A 16,613-nucleotide genomic window follows, 5' to 3' on the forward strand; every position below is an offset into this window, starting at 1 on the left:
TGGTGTGTGTGTGTTGTGGTGCTTCTGTAAGTGCTGGAAAAAGAAAATTTTAGGGTCTCAATCTCCTGGATCCTTTGCAGACTGACTTTGGAGTTATTTTATAATTATCACCACAATTATCTGTTAAATTTAAATTGATATTCCGGCCACTGAAAGAGGCCAGGAAAGATTTATATAAAGATTATAGTAATTAAACATTTTCTGGGAGAATCAATGAATAAAGTCTCTAATCAGGACCAAGAAGAACATGAAGTTACCACCCAGGAAGAGAATCCAAGGGAATCCATGGGAATATTCTGCAGACTTTTGAAGTTATTGCATGGAAATTCTAGAAATAAATAAATTGATATCTCCCACAATTCTAGAATTACATGTATGTGTATCACAATTCTAGAATAATTAGAATCTATTATGAATTATTAATAAAGATAGGAAATAATTCTATATAATTGAATCCATTAATTGAATACTCATTGATATCTATTCATATATATCCATATATGAATATTTTACATATAAAATAGATAGAATAAATCCAGGTTCTGCCACACTCCAACATTCCAGAGCCAGGAGGGGCCCAGAAATAAAATAAACAGGGACACAGTGGTCCAGGGGACACCAGCTGGGGACAAAGGGGGACACCCAGGGGTCGCATGGGAACCCCCAAACAAATCAGTGGGGGAGACTGGGGACATGGGGGACGCCTGAACTTGGGAAAAACCTCTCACAGGAGCCTCAGAAGTGGGGTGAAAACGGGGAAATCGGGGTGAAATGAGGAGATGGGGTTACCTGAGGTCATTCGAGCCTCTGTTCAGGGTTACGTGAGGTCACAGGGGTCATTTGAGGTCATGGTTGGGGTTACTTGAGGTCATTGGGGTCATTTGAGGTCATAATTGGGGTTACTTGAGGTCATTGGGGTCATTTGAGGTCACAGGGGTTACTTGAGGTCATCTGAGAATTTTTTGGTTCTCCAGGGGTTACTTGAGGTCATTTGAGACCCATTTTGGGGTTACTTTAGGTCATTCGAGGCCCCAATCGGGGTTACTTGAGGTCACAGGGGTCACTTGAGGTCATTTGAGGCCCTGACCGGGGTTACTTTAGGTCACAGGGGTTACTTTAGGTCATTTGAGTCCCCAGTAATTGACCAAGGGCTCAGATGAGGACACAGGAATTAATTCTTGTGAGCTGGGGCCAAAGGAGAAGGGACACTTTGGTGTCACCCATTGTTTGCCCTCTGTCCTCTCAGGGTAGTGACAGGGGGTGGTTATTAACTTTATTAATATATTTTATTAATTAGTAGTGTTAGTTTATTAGTGTTTAGTGTCATCTTCTCTACACATTAGCATCTACAGTATTGGTACTATCTATTAATTAAATTATCAATAAATACTAATATTAAATTCTATTTACAGTATTATTTTTTAAGATCTAGTGGTATAATCACCTATTTCAACCTAAAACTAGAATGATTTATTATTAATTTATTATTATTATATTTTATTATTAGAATGGGCAGATTTATTAGCATTGATATTAATTAGTGTATTATTAGCAGCCAGAGGGGCATAAATTATTATTAATTTATTATTATTATATTTTATTATTATATTTATTATTAGAATGGGCAGATTTATTAGCATTGGCAATAATTAGTGTATTCTTAGCAGCCAGAGGGGCATAAATGGATCCTCTTGGAACCTCCATGGGATTATGGAATGCCCTTCCCACCCTTCTGTCTGTGGGAACAAACTCCACCACTCAGCTTTGAATCCGTACTTTATTTTCACATATATAAAAAAAAAAAACCTCGCAAGTATCGGACAACAACAAGGAAAAAAAAAAAAAAAAAAAAAAAGGGAAAAAAAAACCCTGGAAATTTGACAGTGTTTCATTGGGACTTTCCACTTTTGCAAAATCCCAAATATCGGACAAAAAAAAAAAAAAAAAAAAAAAAAAAAAAAAAAAGGAAATAAAACTCCTGGAAATGTACACACAATCCAACAAAAATATATATAAACCAAAGCTTTTGCTCGGACACCACGTGTAGCAGGAGGGGACAGCTCCTCTGTCAGGGCTGGGACGCCCAGGGCGCGAAGCCGTGCGGCCAGCAGAGCTCAGAGGATGGCACTGAGAGGCAGGAGGGGCTGATCCCTCTGGGGTGAGGCAGGGGAGGGCTGGCACAGAAGCTCGTGGCAGGTTCTCGCCCTTCTCCTCTCCTCCCCGCGGGGCCAGGGGTGGCAGCGGAGCTCAGGGAGGAGTTTGACCTGGGGCTGGCAATGGCTGAGCACAAAAAAACCCTGAGACGTCACTGACTGGCCCTGTCCAATATTGAATTGAAGCCTGTGGGAGCTCTGGGTCCTGCTGTTGCAGCGTCTCTACAATAAACCAGATTCAGAGGGGAGAGAGAGCCCTGCACAGTCAGCGCAGCTCCAAACCAGACACCCTCAAGCCTTTCTGGAGACTGGCACCCCTTCCTTGCTCTGCCAGGTCCTCTCCTCCTGTGGGATCGCAGCACCTCTGCGATAAACTGACCCAGGAACGGTTCAAAGACAAAGCAAAGCACTCAAACCCTCTGAGAAGCTGCAAACACCTCTCTAACACACCCCCCTTCCTCTCCTCTCTCCTCCAACCTGCACGCCCTACAGCTAAGGTGCCTCAGACATCCCAAAACCCAAATTTCACCAGCCTCTCTGAGCAAGGTCAGGGTAAAAAGAATGCGTCAAAACCTTCCCACAACATGTACAGAGCAGATTACCTGAAAGAACCTCAAATCCTTCCACCAAGTAGGGATTAATGGGATATAATTCTTCCTAATATTGCTGTGGCTTCTCTGGAGTAGTAAAGCGAGTCCAGCTTTGCTGCTAAGGCAACACCTGCGAGCCCAGGGCTGAGGTAATGGCCAGGTGAGCCAGGGAGGTGTCCCCAGCACGGTGACACTCGGCTGGCCTCTGGCCGTGCTCCCCAGGGGCTGGAGCAGGGGTGGGAGAAGGCAATCCAAGAGCAGGAAAGGTTTGAAGGAAGAAAGCACTTAGTAGGTTTCCTCTCTAGTTTCTCAGATCGATGTATTTCTCGCTCTTCAGTTCCGACAGAAGAGAAAAGGAGAGGGAAAACACTCGGTTAGGGATGAACACAAACCCAGCCCTCTGCTGCAGGGTGGCAGTGACACACAAGGGGTGGGGACAGCCGGGGCACCCCAGGGTGGCTGAACACCCACCCCGAGGGGAGGGGAGTGGGAGCTGTGCACAGCCAGGCAGGGGCTCTCTCCTGCCCTGAGGAAAATAAAACCACAGTGGGCTCAGGGGCTGCATCTTTGGCTGGCCCAAGGCAAATAAAACCACAGTGGGCTCAGGAGCTGCATCTTTGGCTGGCCCAAGGGAAACAAAACCACAGTGGGCTCAGGGGCTGCATCTTTGGCTGGCCCAAGGCAAACAAAACCACAGTGGGCTCAGGGGCTGCATCTTGGACAGTGGTGGCCCAGCAGTGACACTGCAAAGCTGCTCCATCCCAGGTGAGGGGAACGCCCATGTCCCAAAAGACTCATCCCGAGATCTCTGGCTAAGAGGAACCATTCCTGCAGCCTCTGCTCTGACTTCTGGCCAGACATCTTTCTATTTTAGTTCCTTCTCCCCTGGGGAGCCTGGCTGCTGCTCCGCGGAAGGGGCAGAGCCAAGCAGGGCACTGCCACCACCACCAGCAGAGCTTTGTCACCTCCCAGAACTGCCCCCTCCCCTTGCTCCCACGGCCCCCCCGAGCGCTGCTGATGGAGGATGGAGGCCCGTGCAGGGTGGGCAGTGCCGGAGGAGGGGAGCAAAGCATTACCTGGGTGCAGCCCCGTCCCTGAGCGGCGCGGGCGGTGCCGGCGCTCTGTCCTACCTGGTCAGCTGCGGCTCTCTTCTCGCCGTTGGCGCCCTGCAGGAGCCCCGCCTCTTCGGAAAGTTTATCTGACTTAACTTCAACTACAATCTTGTCTTTACGGGCCTCTGGCTTTGTGCTAGGGGAGGGAGGTGACAATTTTTGAGACGCGTTGGCGATACGCAGGAGGGCACGTGGCTGGCCGAGCCCTGGGGCTCCATCTCGGGGGACCACAGCGCTGGGGTCAAAGAGACTCCAGCTCACAGAAAGCTTTGGACTGCCCAGGGAGGGGGCCCTTGGCTGCTCTAGCACTCTGCTGTCTCCTCCCTGCACGGCAGTGCCCTGTGGGAAGCTGGAGAAGCTGCTGAGCCCCCGGCGCGGTGCCCCCCAGGCCACGCTCCCGCCCCGCTCTGCGCCGGGCAGGGAGAGCCGGAGCGGTGAGATGGGATGGGATGGGATGGGATGGGATGGGATGGGATGGGAAGCATGAGTGATACCAGGCACCCCCAGCCCCACAGGCCCCTGGGGGATAGGTGGCAGTGCTTACATGTCCTGCTTCCCTGCACGGCCACACGGGATCTTGCCTTTCTTGTGCAGGAAGTAGATGACAGCGCCCAGCACAGCCACCACGAGGATGGCCACGATGATGGCCACGATGATCACCCCTTGGCTCTCTGCTGTTGACTTTTGATCTAAACACAATGGGGAGAGGAAGAAATTAATATCTGTCCCACTGTGACCACCTCCAGTTTCCCTTCTATGTTAGGAAAAGGCCCCTTCTCCCAAAAAAGCTCCAGTGCTTCCCCAGCTGCCTGCAGGATGCAGATTTCAGTACAGAAATGCTCTGCTGGGGCAGTTTCTGTAGGAGCACAGAAATTCTGCTCTGGGCTGCCCTGCCCCATGTGCCACAGGAGGGTGGATAACAGGAATTCCTGCAAGGCACCAGGCCAATCCGCTCTGCTTCATTGCCCAGCAGGTTTGGGCTGCAAGAAGCTGCACTTGGTGGCCTCGCTGGGGACAGAGCCTCAGCCTCCGGCCTGGCTTGGCAGGGAGAGAAGCAGCAAGAGAAGCAGTGCAGAGCCAGCAGCCAAGCTCCCTCCCCAGGCTAGAGGTGAGCATAACTCATGTCCTGAAGGACACCAGCAGCAGACTGACCTTTCCTGATGGAATCATCTGGAAGAGCAGGAAAGGAGGGAAAGACACCGAGCTCAGCCCCCCCATGGCAGCACGGCACTGCTGGCGCCTGGGCCAGGGGGGACTGACACTGCTGGGGGCTCCTGGGACACAAAGCAGCGCCCGACACTCACCCACCACCAGCTGGATGTGCTTCTCACTGACACCCAGCCTGTTGGACACCCGGCACATGGCTCCGGCCCGCAGCAGGTCGTGGCTCACCCGCACCGTCAGGTTGCTGGCGATGTGCTGGTTGTCCACGTACTCGTGAGCCTGGGCAGGGCAGGCAGGGCAGGATTCAGTGCCTGGGCAGCCCCTCAGACATGCCAGGCTGGCCCCTCCCGGCTCTCACCGTGCCGTTGATGCTCCACTGGACGGTGGGCGGGGGGAAGGCGATGGCCTTGCACGTCAGGTTGACCACCTCGTCCTGGCGCACGTAGAGCGGGGAGCTGATGGCCACGATCCGCGGCTTCCCTGGGGGCAGGGGACATCAGCACCCACAGCTCCCAGGGAAATGGGTGCTGGGCAGACAGGGGACATCAGCACCCACAGCTCCCAGGGGATGGGTGCTGGGCAGGGGAAATCAGCACCTACAGCTCCCAGAGGATGGGTGCTGGGCAGGGACATCAGCACCCACAGCTCCCAGGGAATGGGTGCTGGGCAGGGGAATCAGCACCCACAGCTCCCAGAGGATGGGTGCTGGGTAGGGACATCAGCACCTACAGCTCTCAGGAAATGGGTGCTGGGCAGGGACATCAGCACCTACAGCTCTCAGGAAATGGGTGCTGGGCAGGGAAATCAGCACCCACAGCTCCCAAGGAATGGGTGCTGGGCAGGCAGGGGTCACTCTGCATCCAGGGGTCACTCTGCACCCAGGGGTCACTCTGCACCCCGGCCAGGTCTTACCCTCGACAGCCACGAACACCTTCTTGCTCTGCTCCAGCCCTGGCACGCTAGGGGCCATCACCTTGCAGCTGAAGTTTTTGGAGGTTTCGAAGGTGAGGTTGCTCAGGAAGAGCCGGTTCCCTTCCACCAGCTTCGTGCCCTGTTGGGAAGGAATGTCCCCAGCAATGAGCCCTCTGTGCCCACTTCCCAAAGCACAGAGAGGGAGCCTGCAAGCACAGGACCTCCCTGCAGTCCTGGTCAGGAGGTGACAATTTTGGAGTGGACAATGCAGGTCCATGAAAGAGGGAATCCTTCCCCAGCCTCTCAGGAGAGATGGAGCAAGATCCTGACTTGCCTGAATTACTGCAAAGCCCACACTAAGCCTGAGCACAATGGAACTGGGATGCCTACTCACCTTCTCATCCCTCCACTGGTATTTCAGGCCCACGGGGCTGTGGGCGTCACAGCTCAGCGTCACACTGTCCCCTTCATGAAGGGTTGAGGACGGCTCCATCTTCACATGGACCCCTTCAATGTCTAGGAAAGGGATGGAGACCAGGGCAGGGTAAGCAGGAGGGACAAAGCACCCACCACGAGGTCCACAGGGTCCAGTCCCCTCTCTCTTACAGTTCACAACAAGATCCACGTCCTCCTCTATCTGTGACATGTCATCCAGGTCCAGGGACTGGCACCTGTACGTGCCATTGCTGCTCTTGTTCACATCGTGCAGCTTCAGGACCCCGCTCTCGGGCTCTGCCAGCGACGTCAGGTCCTGCCACTCATCCAGCTGCAGACAGTGGGCACAAAGCAGAGTCCTTAGCCCCACACAGGCCCCCTCCCACCCAGCCACTGCGTCCCCCTCCCCAGGACCCTCCGGGCAGGGGACAAAGAGCAACCAGGAGATGTTTGCCAAGGGAGAGGTGCCCCGGTCCCCTCCAGCCTCACGTTTTTCTTAAAGAAGCTGAAGACAGGTGGTGGGTTCCCATCAGCCTCGCAGACCAGTGTCACGTTGTCCCCTTCCTTCACCAGCGTCGAGGATGGCACCACCTGCAGCTTCAAGTGCTCGGCAGGGTCTGGGGCAGGGATGGGCAGAGTCAGTGCCCAGCCCCACTGCAGGGCACCAGCGCGTCCCCCCTGACCCCAGACTCACAGAAGATGTTGACCTTGACCCCCCGTGAGTCCAGGGCACGCCTCTGTCCCTGCAGCCAGTAGTGCACGGTGCAGTGGTAGCGGGAGTGGCGGTCCTCCCGCGTGACGGGCGCGTACAGCGTGCTGCTCACCGTGTACAGCCCGCTCGACTCGCGCGTCAGCGTCGACGGCATCGTCACCTCTGCGGGGGACACAGCCACACGGGAGGGCTGCTCTGGCTGCCAGCCCCCAGCCCCTCTGCCCAGCTGGTTGCCCATCCCCACCCAACTCACGGTTCTCCTGGGCGTGCAGCTGCTGCCCGTTCTTGTGCCACGTGATGTTGGGAGGTGGGAAGCTGTTTTTGCTCACGCACTTGGCAATCTGCGGTGGCAGAGACAGCAGTGAGCACAGGTCAGGGCGAGCAGGGAGCCTGCCTGTCCCCTGTGTGCAGCCTCTCCTCACCTCTGGGATTTCACTGCTGTGCACAGAGATGCCTCCTGAGTGGGGCTCAATCTCAGGGGTCGTGGGGACCTCTGGAAAGAGAAGCCACCCCACAGATATTAGGATGGATGGGTTGGGATGGGATCCCCGCCAGCCCCCAGAGCAGCTGCCCAGGGGTGCTGCCCTCCTGTGCCACTCACTGTAGACGCTGAGCTGGGTGCTGCTCTCTCCCACACCGTAGCTGCCAGCCCCAACCTGGCACATGAAGGTCCTGGCATCCTGCAGTGTCACTGCGCTGAGGGACAGGGCCTTGTCCTCCCCCAGTGACAGACGCTTCTTGTAGTCCGTGTCGTCCTCCAGGACCCCGTTGGCTGTGACGTGGTACAGCCTCACCTGCTTGTTGCTGCGGTCCACCTGCAAGGTGAGGGGTGAGGCTGGGCTGGGGTCCCAGCAGGAAGCCCTGGGCTGGTTGCCACCCCAGCCCAGCAGCCTGAGCTGCTCTCCCAGGCCAGCACTCACGTAGAACCAGTCGATGTAGGTGTAGGAAGCATTCTCAGGGATGTAGAAGTTGCACTCGATCCTGGCGGTGCCCCCCACCTCCACTTCCACCACAGGTGGCATGGAGATCTCCAGCTTGCTGGCTGCAGCTGTGGGACAGAATTTACTGTTAGGGGCAGGAATAATGAGGAATAATGGGCTGTCCAAGCACAGCTGTCCCCATCTCCATCCCCCAAAAGCTGTGGGGCAGAGCCGTGCCTTGTGCTGTACCCACTGTGTCCCAGCCCTGCAGTAGTGACAGCCAGGACCCCACTGCCACACTGCCTTCAGCATCCACAGGGAGCCCACGGGCTCAGGCCAGTGATCTTGTACCCAAAGAGGGGACATGGCATGTCGTGCCCCCACCAGCCATGTCCCCAGGGCACCGTTGGGAGGCAGCATGTCCCCAGCCACCACGGCCTTGGCACAGCCAGGACTCCCAGGTCCCTCCACAAGCTCTGACCGTGCTGGGCAGGAACCCAGCAGTCAAAGCATCCATCCCTGCAGCATTCCCAAGCTCCCCCTGGCTGTTGCTCTGCTCCCTGCCCAGCTCTGCCCACCCACGGCACAGGGCCCACGCCCCTGTGAGCGGAGCTTGCCCATCCCTGCACCCCACCTTCCTCCCAGCCCAGCTGCCCACAGCAGTAATGGAGCTGCTGGCCCTGCTCCAGAGAGGATGGAAGGGTAATGGCTATTGATCCAGGACAGGGCACGGAGCAGCTTCCCAAGGATTGGGGGCAGAGCAGAGACAAGGGTGGCACCACAGCAAGGCTGGCAGTGTCACTGCCACCACCCCTGCCAAAGCAAAGGGGGGTCTGCATGCCCTGGGCTGACACACGGCCCTGCAGAGGGGACAACAGCCTGTCCCCAAGCAACAGAGCCAGCCCAGGTATGGGAGCTGGGGACGAGAGGCTTGGAGGAAGCAGCTGTGTCAACATCTCCCTTGATAGCACCCGCTCCGTAACAGCCACCACCGGGTGACTTCAAAGGGCAGCGCCGTGCCCACAAAATGCTCTTTGTTTGGAGTGGGTACGTGGTGGCACAAAGCCAAAACGCAGCCAGAAGCCCTTCTGCCACAGCAAAGGCCCCGACACGCCGGACCAGCCGCCTCAGAACTCCCCAGCACGTGGGGTTTGACCCTCGCCCATCCTGTCAGTGTATTACAGTTGGCACAGAGAGATGAGCAAATCACGGCACAGCAAAGAAGATGCTGGAAAAACAGGTGAAAGTCCCAGAGATAAGCACGCAGCGGGGACAGGAAACTGGCTGAGGATACAAAGGAAAAGATAACTTTGCACAGAAGGCAGCTGCCCACCTGTACAGCCACCACTTGGCTGCCTGCTGCGGGAGGGCACCTGCACGACCGGGCAAGCCTGGGGCTGGGGTGTGTCCCTGCTGACCCCACGCAGCCTCCCCGGAGCCCTGGCACTCTGGACTGCAGGCAGCCAGGCCAGACTTCGCCTCTCCATCATTTTCAGACCTTCGGCAAGGGCCCCAGGCAGAGGCAGCCCCTGGGAGAGCAGCTGGCCCTCCCCCTGACCCGCTCGGCATGAGAGCCCTCAACCAGGCAGCGGAGCAACCGAAACCATGAGCTCAGAGCTGGAGAATGGCTGGCATCCGGGGCTGGCATGAGGATCACAACCCTCCCAGCCATCCACTGCCCTTGAGGAGGCCGACACGGTCGCTGCAGCCCCCACCCTGCCTGGAAAAAGGGCTCAGTGCTCCCCACCTCCTCCGGGACAGGCTGGAAGAGGGACACAAGGGGACACTCACAAGGCCCCCCACAACCCTGGGGACACAAGGCTCGCTTCTACAGCTCCAAGACCTTTTGCTCTGTGCGTGGGCAGGCTAAAGAGGCACTGGGCACAGCCAGCCTGGCACAGCAGGCTCCGGGGACTTGGCGATCCTCCCTTGTGCCCAGCGCAGCTGCAGGTTTGGTGATGGAACCTGGGGAGATCCATCAGCCAGGCGTGGAGCAGCCCAGCTGCAGCACCGAGCTGCATCCACCCCAAGGGCCTGGCACAGCTCCAGCCGGAGACCTCGAGATCTGGAGAGGGCGTCTGCAGGGAGCGAGCAGGGAAGGAAGGAGAGCCCCCGTGCCTTTTCCATCTGGCTGGCGGACAGCCGGCCGGCAGCCAGAGCTCCACAAGAACAAAGATTTGCTTTTAGAGCTGGGGAAGGGGGTGGGGAGCAGCACAGTCCCTCGCCAGCCTCCTGCAGAGCCGAGGTGTGCGGCGAGAAGGCGAGAAGCGCGGCTGCGGTGGCGGCACAGTGCCCCCGGCCCGGAGCAAGAGAGAGGCACCGCGGGGCTCTGGAGCCGCACATGGGATGCCTGAGGTTTCTGTGGGTTTGTGCTCCCCTCTCAGGGAAACCAGCTGCGGCCAGATCCCGCCTGCTGCCGGCGCAGCCACACATGCTACCCTCCTCTTCCTTCAGAAAGCTGCACGGATCGCCGAGCCGGGGTGCCCCAAAGCAGCATCACCCGCACCCTGGCTGCTTCACAGAGAGAAGAGGGTGCAGAGCCCCAGCCCCGCAGGAAGCAACACACCAGCAACACCCAACACCTCACACCGACAGCCTCCGCTCAGCCCGCACCCTGCCCGGGATGGGGACGATGCCAGGGCTCTGCTGCAGCGGGGAGCAGCACCTTGCACCCCAAAACAACCCCACCACCCTGTCAGGACCCCGCCATGTGCACCTGGAGAGGCAAAGCTCTCAACCCCACCCCGCAGCTGGGTGACAACAGGCAGACACCTCTCTTACAGCCAGACCGCTGAGCACAAAGGGATGGGGTGGCTCAGGCAGCCCCGGGGTGGGCTCAGCCCCCCGTTTCAGCAGCGCTGGCTGGCCTGGGAATGTCTTGGCCGTGGCCCCTTGTGCTTCTGGGAAGCATCAAGCCTTTCACGTGGCTGGGCTTCCAAATACACCGACGCCGCCAACCATTGAGAGACTCCTGGCTCGGCACACGGGCTGTGGGAAGGGGATCCCGGCACGGGACGGGGGTGGGAGCAGCCTGCTCTAGACTCCGCTCTGAGCCTGACTTTGGCTCCAACACCTCGGCCCGGGCAGGTTCCCAGCGCCGGGGCCACCTCCGCAGCTCAGCGGGGCTGGGAGCAGCCAGCGCACCGGGACCGCTCCCGGGCTCCCGGCGAGGGGAGGGCGGGATGCGAGGAGCGGGGCAGGGCAGGAAGCACAGCCACCCCCCGAGGGTGAAAATGGACTGGAAAGTGGATAAAAAAAGAAAGCACGAAAAAAGCCAAGAGAAACACAGCGCTCAGGGGAAAACTCCTTAGAAGGAAAGGGGTGGATGCTTCCTAACAACAAGCAGCTCACCCCGGTGCGCGCTGAACGCACGTGGGTCACCCCTCAACCTGCGCTGCGCTGGGGGGGCTGCAGCGGGGCCCCGAGAGCGGGACGGGGCACGCAGACCCGCCCCGCCGCGGATCGCGGGGCCATCCGGGCGGGGACACACGCTGGGAAGGGCCGATCCCACCTGGGCTGCCCCGACCCCGCGATCCGAGCATTCCCGGAGCCGCGCCAGGCACCGCCCGAGGGGCGCAGCGCTCCCGGCTGCCTGCGCCGGCCCCGCCGCGGCTCTGCGGGGACACCCCTCCGGCTGCCACCTCGGGGAGCTGCACAGCGGCAAAATCCAGCCCCGCACCCCCGGTGTCCCCCGAGGCGAAGGACATCCCTGCCGGGGCTCCGCGGGACCCCGCGCCGCGCCCCGGGCAGCTCCGCAGGTGCGCGCGTCCGCCCGCCCCGCACCGCCCGGTCCCGCACCGCACCGCCCGGCCCTTCCCGCAGCCACTCACCGCAGCAGAGCAGCAGGCAGCAGCCCCAGCCCAGGGCGAGCCCCGCCGGCCGCCGCCCCCCAGCCATGCCCGCCGCCGGCCGCCCGAGACTGAGCGGGGCCGCGGGCTGACGTCAGGCGGAGGAGGAGGAGAGGAGGAGGAGGAGGAGGAGGAAGGCGCGGTGCCTGCCCACCGCCCGCAGCCGCTTATCACCCCCAGCAGCAGCCGGGCGGGCGCCGTCGCCGCCCAGCCCCGCAGCGCGGTGTCCAGCCCCGTAGCGCGGTGTCCAGCCCCGCAGCGCGGTGTCCAGCCCCGTAGCGCGGTGTCCAGCCCCGCAGCGCGGTGTCCAGCCCCGTAGCGCGGTGTCCAGCCCCGCAGCGCGGTGTCCAGCCCCGTAGCGCGGTGTCCAGCCCCGCAGCGCGGTGTCCGGCCCCGCACGGCCCCGGGCACAGCTCGGTTCGGCCCCAGCCCGGCCCCAGCTGCCCCCAGGGGCTCGCAGACCTGCCAGCTCCTGCCTGTCCGGGCGTGCACGGGCTGGGGCAGGCAGACAGCCGGGCGCTGGAGGTGGAATCACTCACAGACCCAGAGAAGGGGGCTGAGGCGTGGGATGTGTTTTTCAGAGTGTTTGGGGAATGCCGGCGACGCGACAGTCCCTGAGAGTCCAATGTGCAGGTAGCAGCGGCGATAATCAGAAGTGACCTACTGCCCTGCTCAGCCCCGGCCCTACACTGCCCTAAAGCGCAGCCACAGCTGGGGGGTCACCTTTGAACCCACGCCAAACAAGGACAGACTCAAAACAGGCAGAAAAAACCACTGTTTGTCATTGTCTGGGCTCCGACGGACACCTGGGGGCAGTTTGGGCTGGGGGGCGGAGCAGGCTCGTGTCCAGGCGGGTCACCAGGGTCTGCAGGGCTCGCACCCCAGCCCCCGCTGAGCCTCGGTGTCCCCCAGCCCCGCTCGTGTGTCCCCGAGGCGGGGCCCCAGGGCATCACAGCGATGCGCGGCCCGAGCCCCCGCGCAGCTGTTGCTGAATGGGGCGGCTGTGGAGAAGCTGTTCCCCGCCGTGGCCGGGGCAGCAGCCTGGCCGGGGGCCGGCCCGGGGGCGGGGGGGCTCGCCGTGCTGCACAAGGCTCCCATTATCCAGGGGTAATCACCCAGCCCGGCTCAACCCAGCCCCTCCGGCAGCCCGGGGCAGAGCCGGGAGGAGCGCGACAAACCCCGCCAGGTGCTGCGAGTTGCCCGCAGCCAGCCACGCAGCACAGGCGGCCCCAGCCACCCTGTCCTGTCACAGCCTGGCTCCGTGCCTCAGTTTCCCCGGGTCAATCAGAGCCAGAGGGGCTGTTGGAGTACAAAGGTTTTCTTCACCTTCAAAGCTTCCCTGCTCACAGGACATCGGAAACTCACTGATTCAGATTCATCACACACGGGGACAGACCCAGGGCTGTGACAGTGCCCTCCTCCCGCTCTCAGCCCAGACTCTCTGAACTTTTGCACATCCTTTTCTCTCCTTCACTTGCTTTCCCTGCAGCATTCCCGTCCCCCGGCAGTAGGGGCTGCATCCCTCTGACCCTCCCCGAGCCACTCCAGGGCGGGGCTGCAGGTTCCCCTGAGGCACAGCATTCCTCCTGGGAATTCCCAGGCGCCTCTCCCACCGCCAGCCCCCTGTGCTGGCCCCCAGCCCCAGCGCTGCTCCCCGGCCGGTGCCATGCAGCGGCCCTTCCCATGCCCTCCTCCTCCTCCTCCTCCTCCTCCTCTGCACGGCTGACCGGCACCCCCCCCCACAAGACTTTCCCAGCCAAACACACTCAGTGATTCATCGGAAATGATTAAGTTTTTTCCCCAGGAGATCAGTTGCTTAAAATGGCAATGCTGGGCAGCGATAAGGCTGAGAGCCCTCGCGCTGCTGCTGGACAGGGGAGGCCTCCTCCCTTTGCTGGGAAGAACAAGTGCAAGGGAGCCGTGCCATCACCCACAGGATGCTCAGGAGCTGCTCTCCAGCCTCACAGCCTCAGTTTTGGGATGCCCTCACACCTCATGGCAGGAGCTCCCTGTCTGTGGTGGGGAAATCCACCCCAAGTGGGTACCCCAGGCTCCCTGACAATATTCTCACTCTTCCCCTCCCTCCAAAGGGCAGGATGCAGCACTAGAGGAGCCTCAGGCTCTGCTCTCCTTGGAGCAGGGAAAGGGATGTTCCACTTGGCACAAAACACCCCTCAAATGCCACCCCTCAAATGCCACCCCCAGAGGGAAGGAGGCTCAGGGGAAAGCATCCACCAAAGTCAAACAAACAAAGCGGGAGAGCTCGGCTGACACGCCCCTGTGCATTTTGTTCTGGGGCTAACTTTTATTCTGCGTTAAAAATAAAGCAGAACGTTGCTAAGAAAACCTCTGCAGAAAATTCCCAGCAGTTGGAAAGGGCAATGCCACTCCCTGGGGAAAACAGGCTGGGGAGCATGCCACCCTCAGGCAGCCCCCTGCTCTCAGCTCTCGCTGCACGGCTCTGCCTCCAGTTGGTCGGGCTTCAGCCTGCTTAACTTTGAAGAAAACTCGTGCTTTTTTCCCCCCAGCAAATGAATAACTCTGGGGGAGAGGGGCAGGATTGGAAATCAAGGCATGAACAGATGGCATGAAATCACCCCGCCACGCTGTGTGTGGCACCCGGCGGGCTCGGGGACTCTGCGTGGGGAGCGTGGCAGGCTGGCCACCTTCATCTTCCCTCCCTGCTGCCTGATCTCACGCCTTCTTGTTTATCTGCTTGCTTAATGGATTTGGCTGCAGTCCCCACTCGCAGCGATGCACACACGCTGTGGATCAGGCTCCCCTGTTGCAGTCCCACGCACACAGCTGGGGTGGGGAAGCCAGGGAGCAGAGGTCTGGCCCCACCTGAGGCACAGAGCAGCTCCCAGAGCTCCCAGTCCCTGGCAGGGGAGGGATATTTTTGCCTGGGCCCCGCAGCTCCCAGCACCCTCCTCCTCCATCCCTCCTGCCACCGCTCAGATGAGGCCGTGCCTGGGCAGGCAGCTCTGCCCCTGGCAGAGGTGAGGCTTTGCCAGTCCCTGGCACAGCTGCTGGAAACCTGGGATCCACAGGACCCTGCCCAGGGCAGGGCTGATTTCCCGGCGTTATCTGAGCATCACAGGTTGCGGGAATTATCTGGAATTGTGCACTTTCATTTTCCTCCCTCCTCTGGCTCCTGCTGGGCCTGGCTCTCTGCAGCTGGAGGGGAGCGATGGTCAGCACGGAGCCAGGCCTGGGGCTGTGCATCCCAGCACAGACCTCAGCTCTCCCAGCTTTTCCTGCACTCCCAGACAGATCCCTGCTGATGTGGGGACCTTGCGATGCTGCCAGAGGGAGCTGGCCCAGTGTGGGCTGTGCCTGTGCCTGTCCTGACAGGCTGCTCCTGTGTCCCAGGTGGGATGGGGGCCCTGTGCCTTCCCCGAGCCCTGCAGCCAAGCCCAGAGAGGCTGGGGTGGGCTCTGGGGGGTGCTTGGGGTGCTCTGTGCCAGCTGCCCCCTGTGAACCCTCACCAGTGCCCATGGGCTGGGGGCTGGCTCTGGTGTCCATGGGCTGGGGGCTGGCATGGTTCAGTGCCCATGGTCTGGGGGTTGGCTCTGGTGCCCATGGGCTGGGGGCTGGCCTGGTTCCAGTGCCCATGGGCTAGGGGCTGGCTCTGGTGCCCATGGGCTGGGGGCTGGCATGGTTTCAGTGCCCGTGGGCTGGGGACTGGCCCTGGTACCCACAGGCTGGGGGCTGGCCTGGTTCCTATGGGCTGGGGGCTGGCATGGTTCAATGCCCACAGGCTGAGGGCTGGCCCTGCTCCCTGCAGGTCTCCAGGGCGGATGGAGGGCAGCTGTGCAGGGTGGAAGGCTCTGGCTGTGTCCAGCCAGGCCTGCACCTCTTCACACAACGCCGTCAGGCCGCGAGAGGCCCCGCTCCCCGGGGAAGGGATGGGATGTGGGCCAGCGCCGAGCGTTCCCACACCGCCCAGGAGCTCTGCATGCCCCCCTGCCATTGCTCCCCTCACCCTCAGGGCACCTTCTGCCAGTCCCTGCTGCTCATTTTGGGGGGCTCTAGGGCTTACACAGGGCTTTGCATGCTGGGGTAAGTACAGGAACCCTCCTGGGCTGTCCAGCCTTTGGTTCTCTGCTCCCTTTGTGCCGTGAGGTCACTTCAGGGTACCCCTGCCCCGTCCCTGTTCACCTCTGGGACCCTCTTCGGGGCTGTGTCCTCCAGCTCAGGAAAACGCCTCCTTCCAGCCCCCTTCCTCGGCTTGGCTCCCAGCGGCTCCTTTGTGTCTCCTCTCTCCTTCCTCTCCTCTTGCGCAGGGCCTTTCTGTGGGGATTATTAACCATGGCTACGGGGCCTTTGTTCAGGAGGGGCCGGAGCAGGAGCCTCGAGGAGGGTGGAGAAAGGAAGAACAGGAGCGGAAGGGGGGAAGGAGGGGGGGGGGGGGGGGAAGGAAGGTGACATCTGGATGTCTGTCACAGAGGAGCGTGATTTTTGGAGCAGCTGTGCGGGGGTGGCCGGGGCTCAGCGGATGCAGAGCAGTGGCAAAGCCCCAAAAAGGAGCTGAGCTGGCAAGGGTCACCCAGCCCAACGCAGAGAGCTCAGCATCCTGCCCTGGTGATGGTGCTGCTGACAGAGGACACAAGCAGCACCCCAGGGCTCCAGGATTAGCTTTGAGGACTGGTTTGTGGTACACAGGGAAGGCTGTGGAGCTTCCCTAGCTCCCTGCCTCGAGAGCTGCGTGCAGGGTGGATGGACAAGGACAGCTGGAGCACGCCTGGGAGAACCTTATCCAGCTGA

The 16,613-nt window shown here is 60.1% G+C and overlaps 1 protein-coding gene across 4 annotated transcripts; it reads right to left on the bottom strand.

The window, feature by feature from the left end:
* Positions 1 to 1,979: 1,979 nt before the first annotated feature.
* Positions 1,980 to 11,978, bottom strand: MCAM (melanoma cell adhesion molecule). 4 transcript variants are annotated; one of them, XM_041461451.1, is made up of 16 exons: positions 11,829 to 11,978; positions 7,999 to 8,126; positions 7,680 to 7,893; positions 7,501 to 7,571; positions 7,332 to 7,419; positions 7,061 to 7,240; positions 6,856 to 6,983; positions 6,538 to 6,697; positions 6,326 to 6,447; positions 5,932 to 6,070; positions 5,378 to 5,499; positions 5,160 to 5,298; positions 5,008 to 5,025; positions 4,400 to 4,544; positions 3,874 to 3,991; positions 1,980 to 3,074 (listed from the first exon to the last, which is right to left on the bottom strand). In XM_041461451.1, the coding sequence occupies exons 1-16, from the start codon at positions 11,893 to 11,895 to the stop codon at positions 3,045 to 3,047; spliced, it is 1,869 nt and encodes a 622-aa protein (XP_041317385.1). In that variant the 5' UTR covers positions 11,896 to 11,978; the 3' UTR covers positions 1,980 to 3,044. The 4 variants fall into 4 exon arrangements, with proteins under 4 accessions (XP_041317385.1, XP_041317386.1, XP_041317387.1 ...); XM_041461452.1 differs by lacking the exon at positions 5,008 to 5,025; XM_041461453.1 differs by lacking the exon at positions 3,874 to 3,991.
* Between the last annotated feature and the right edge of the window lie 4,635 nt (positions 11,979 to 16,613).

The sequence above is a fragment of the Pyrgilauda ruficollis genome, unplaced genomic scaffold (genome assembly GCF_017590135.1).
Source record: "Pyrgilauda ruficollis isolate IOZ18807 unplaced genomic scaffold, ASM1759013v1 scaffold15, whole genome shotgun sequence".
In the NCBI taxonomy this organism is placed as follows: Eukaryota; Metazoa; Chordata; class Aves; order Passeriformes; family Passeridae; genus Pyrgilauda; species Pyrgilauda ruficollis.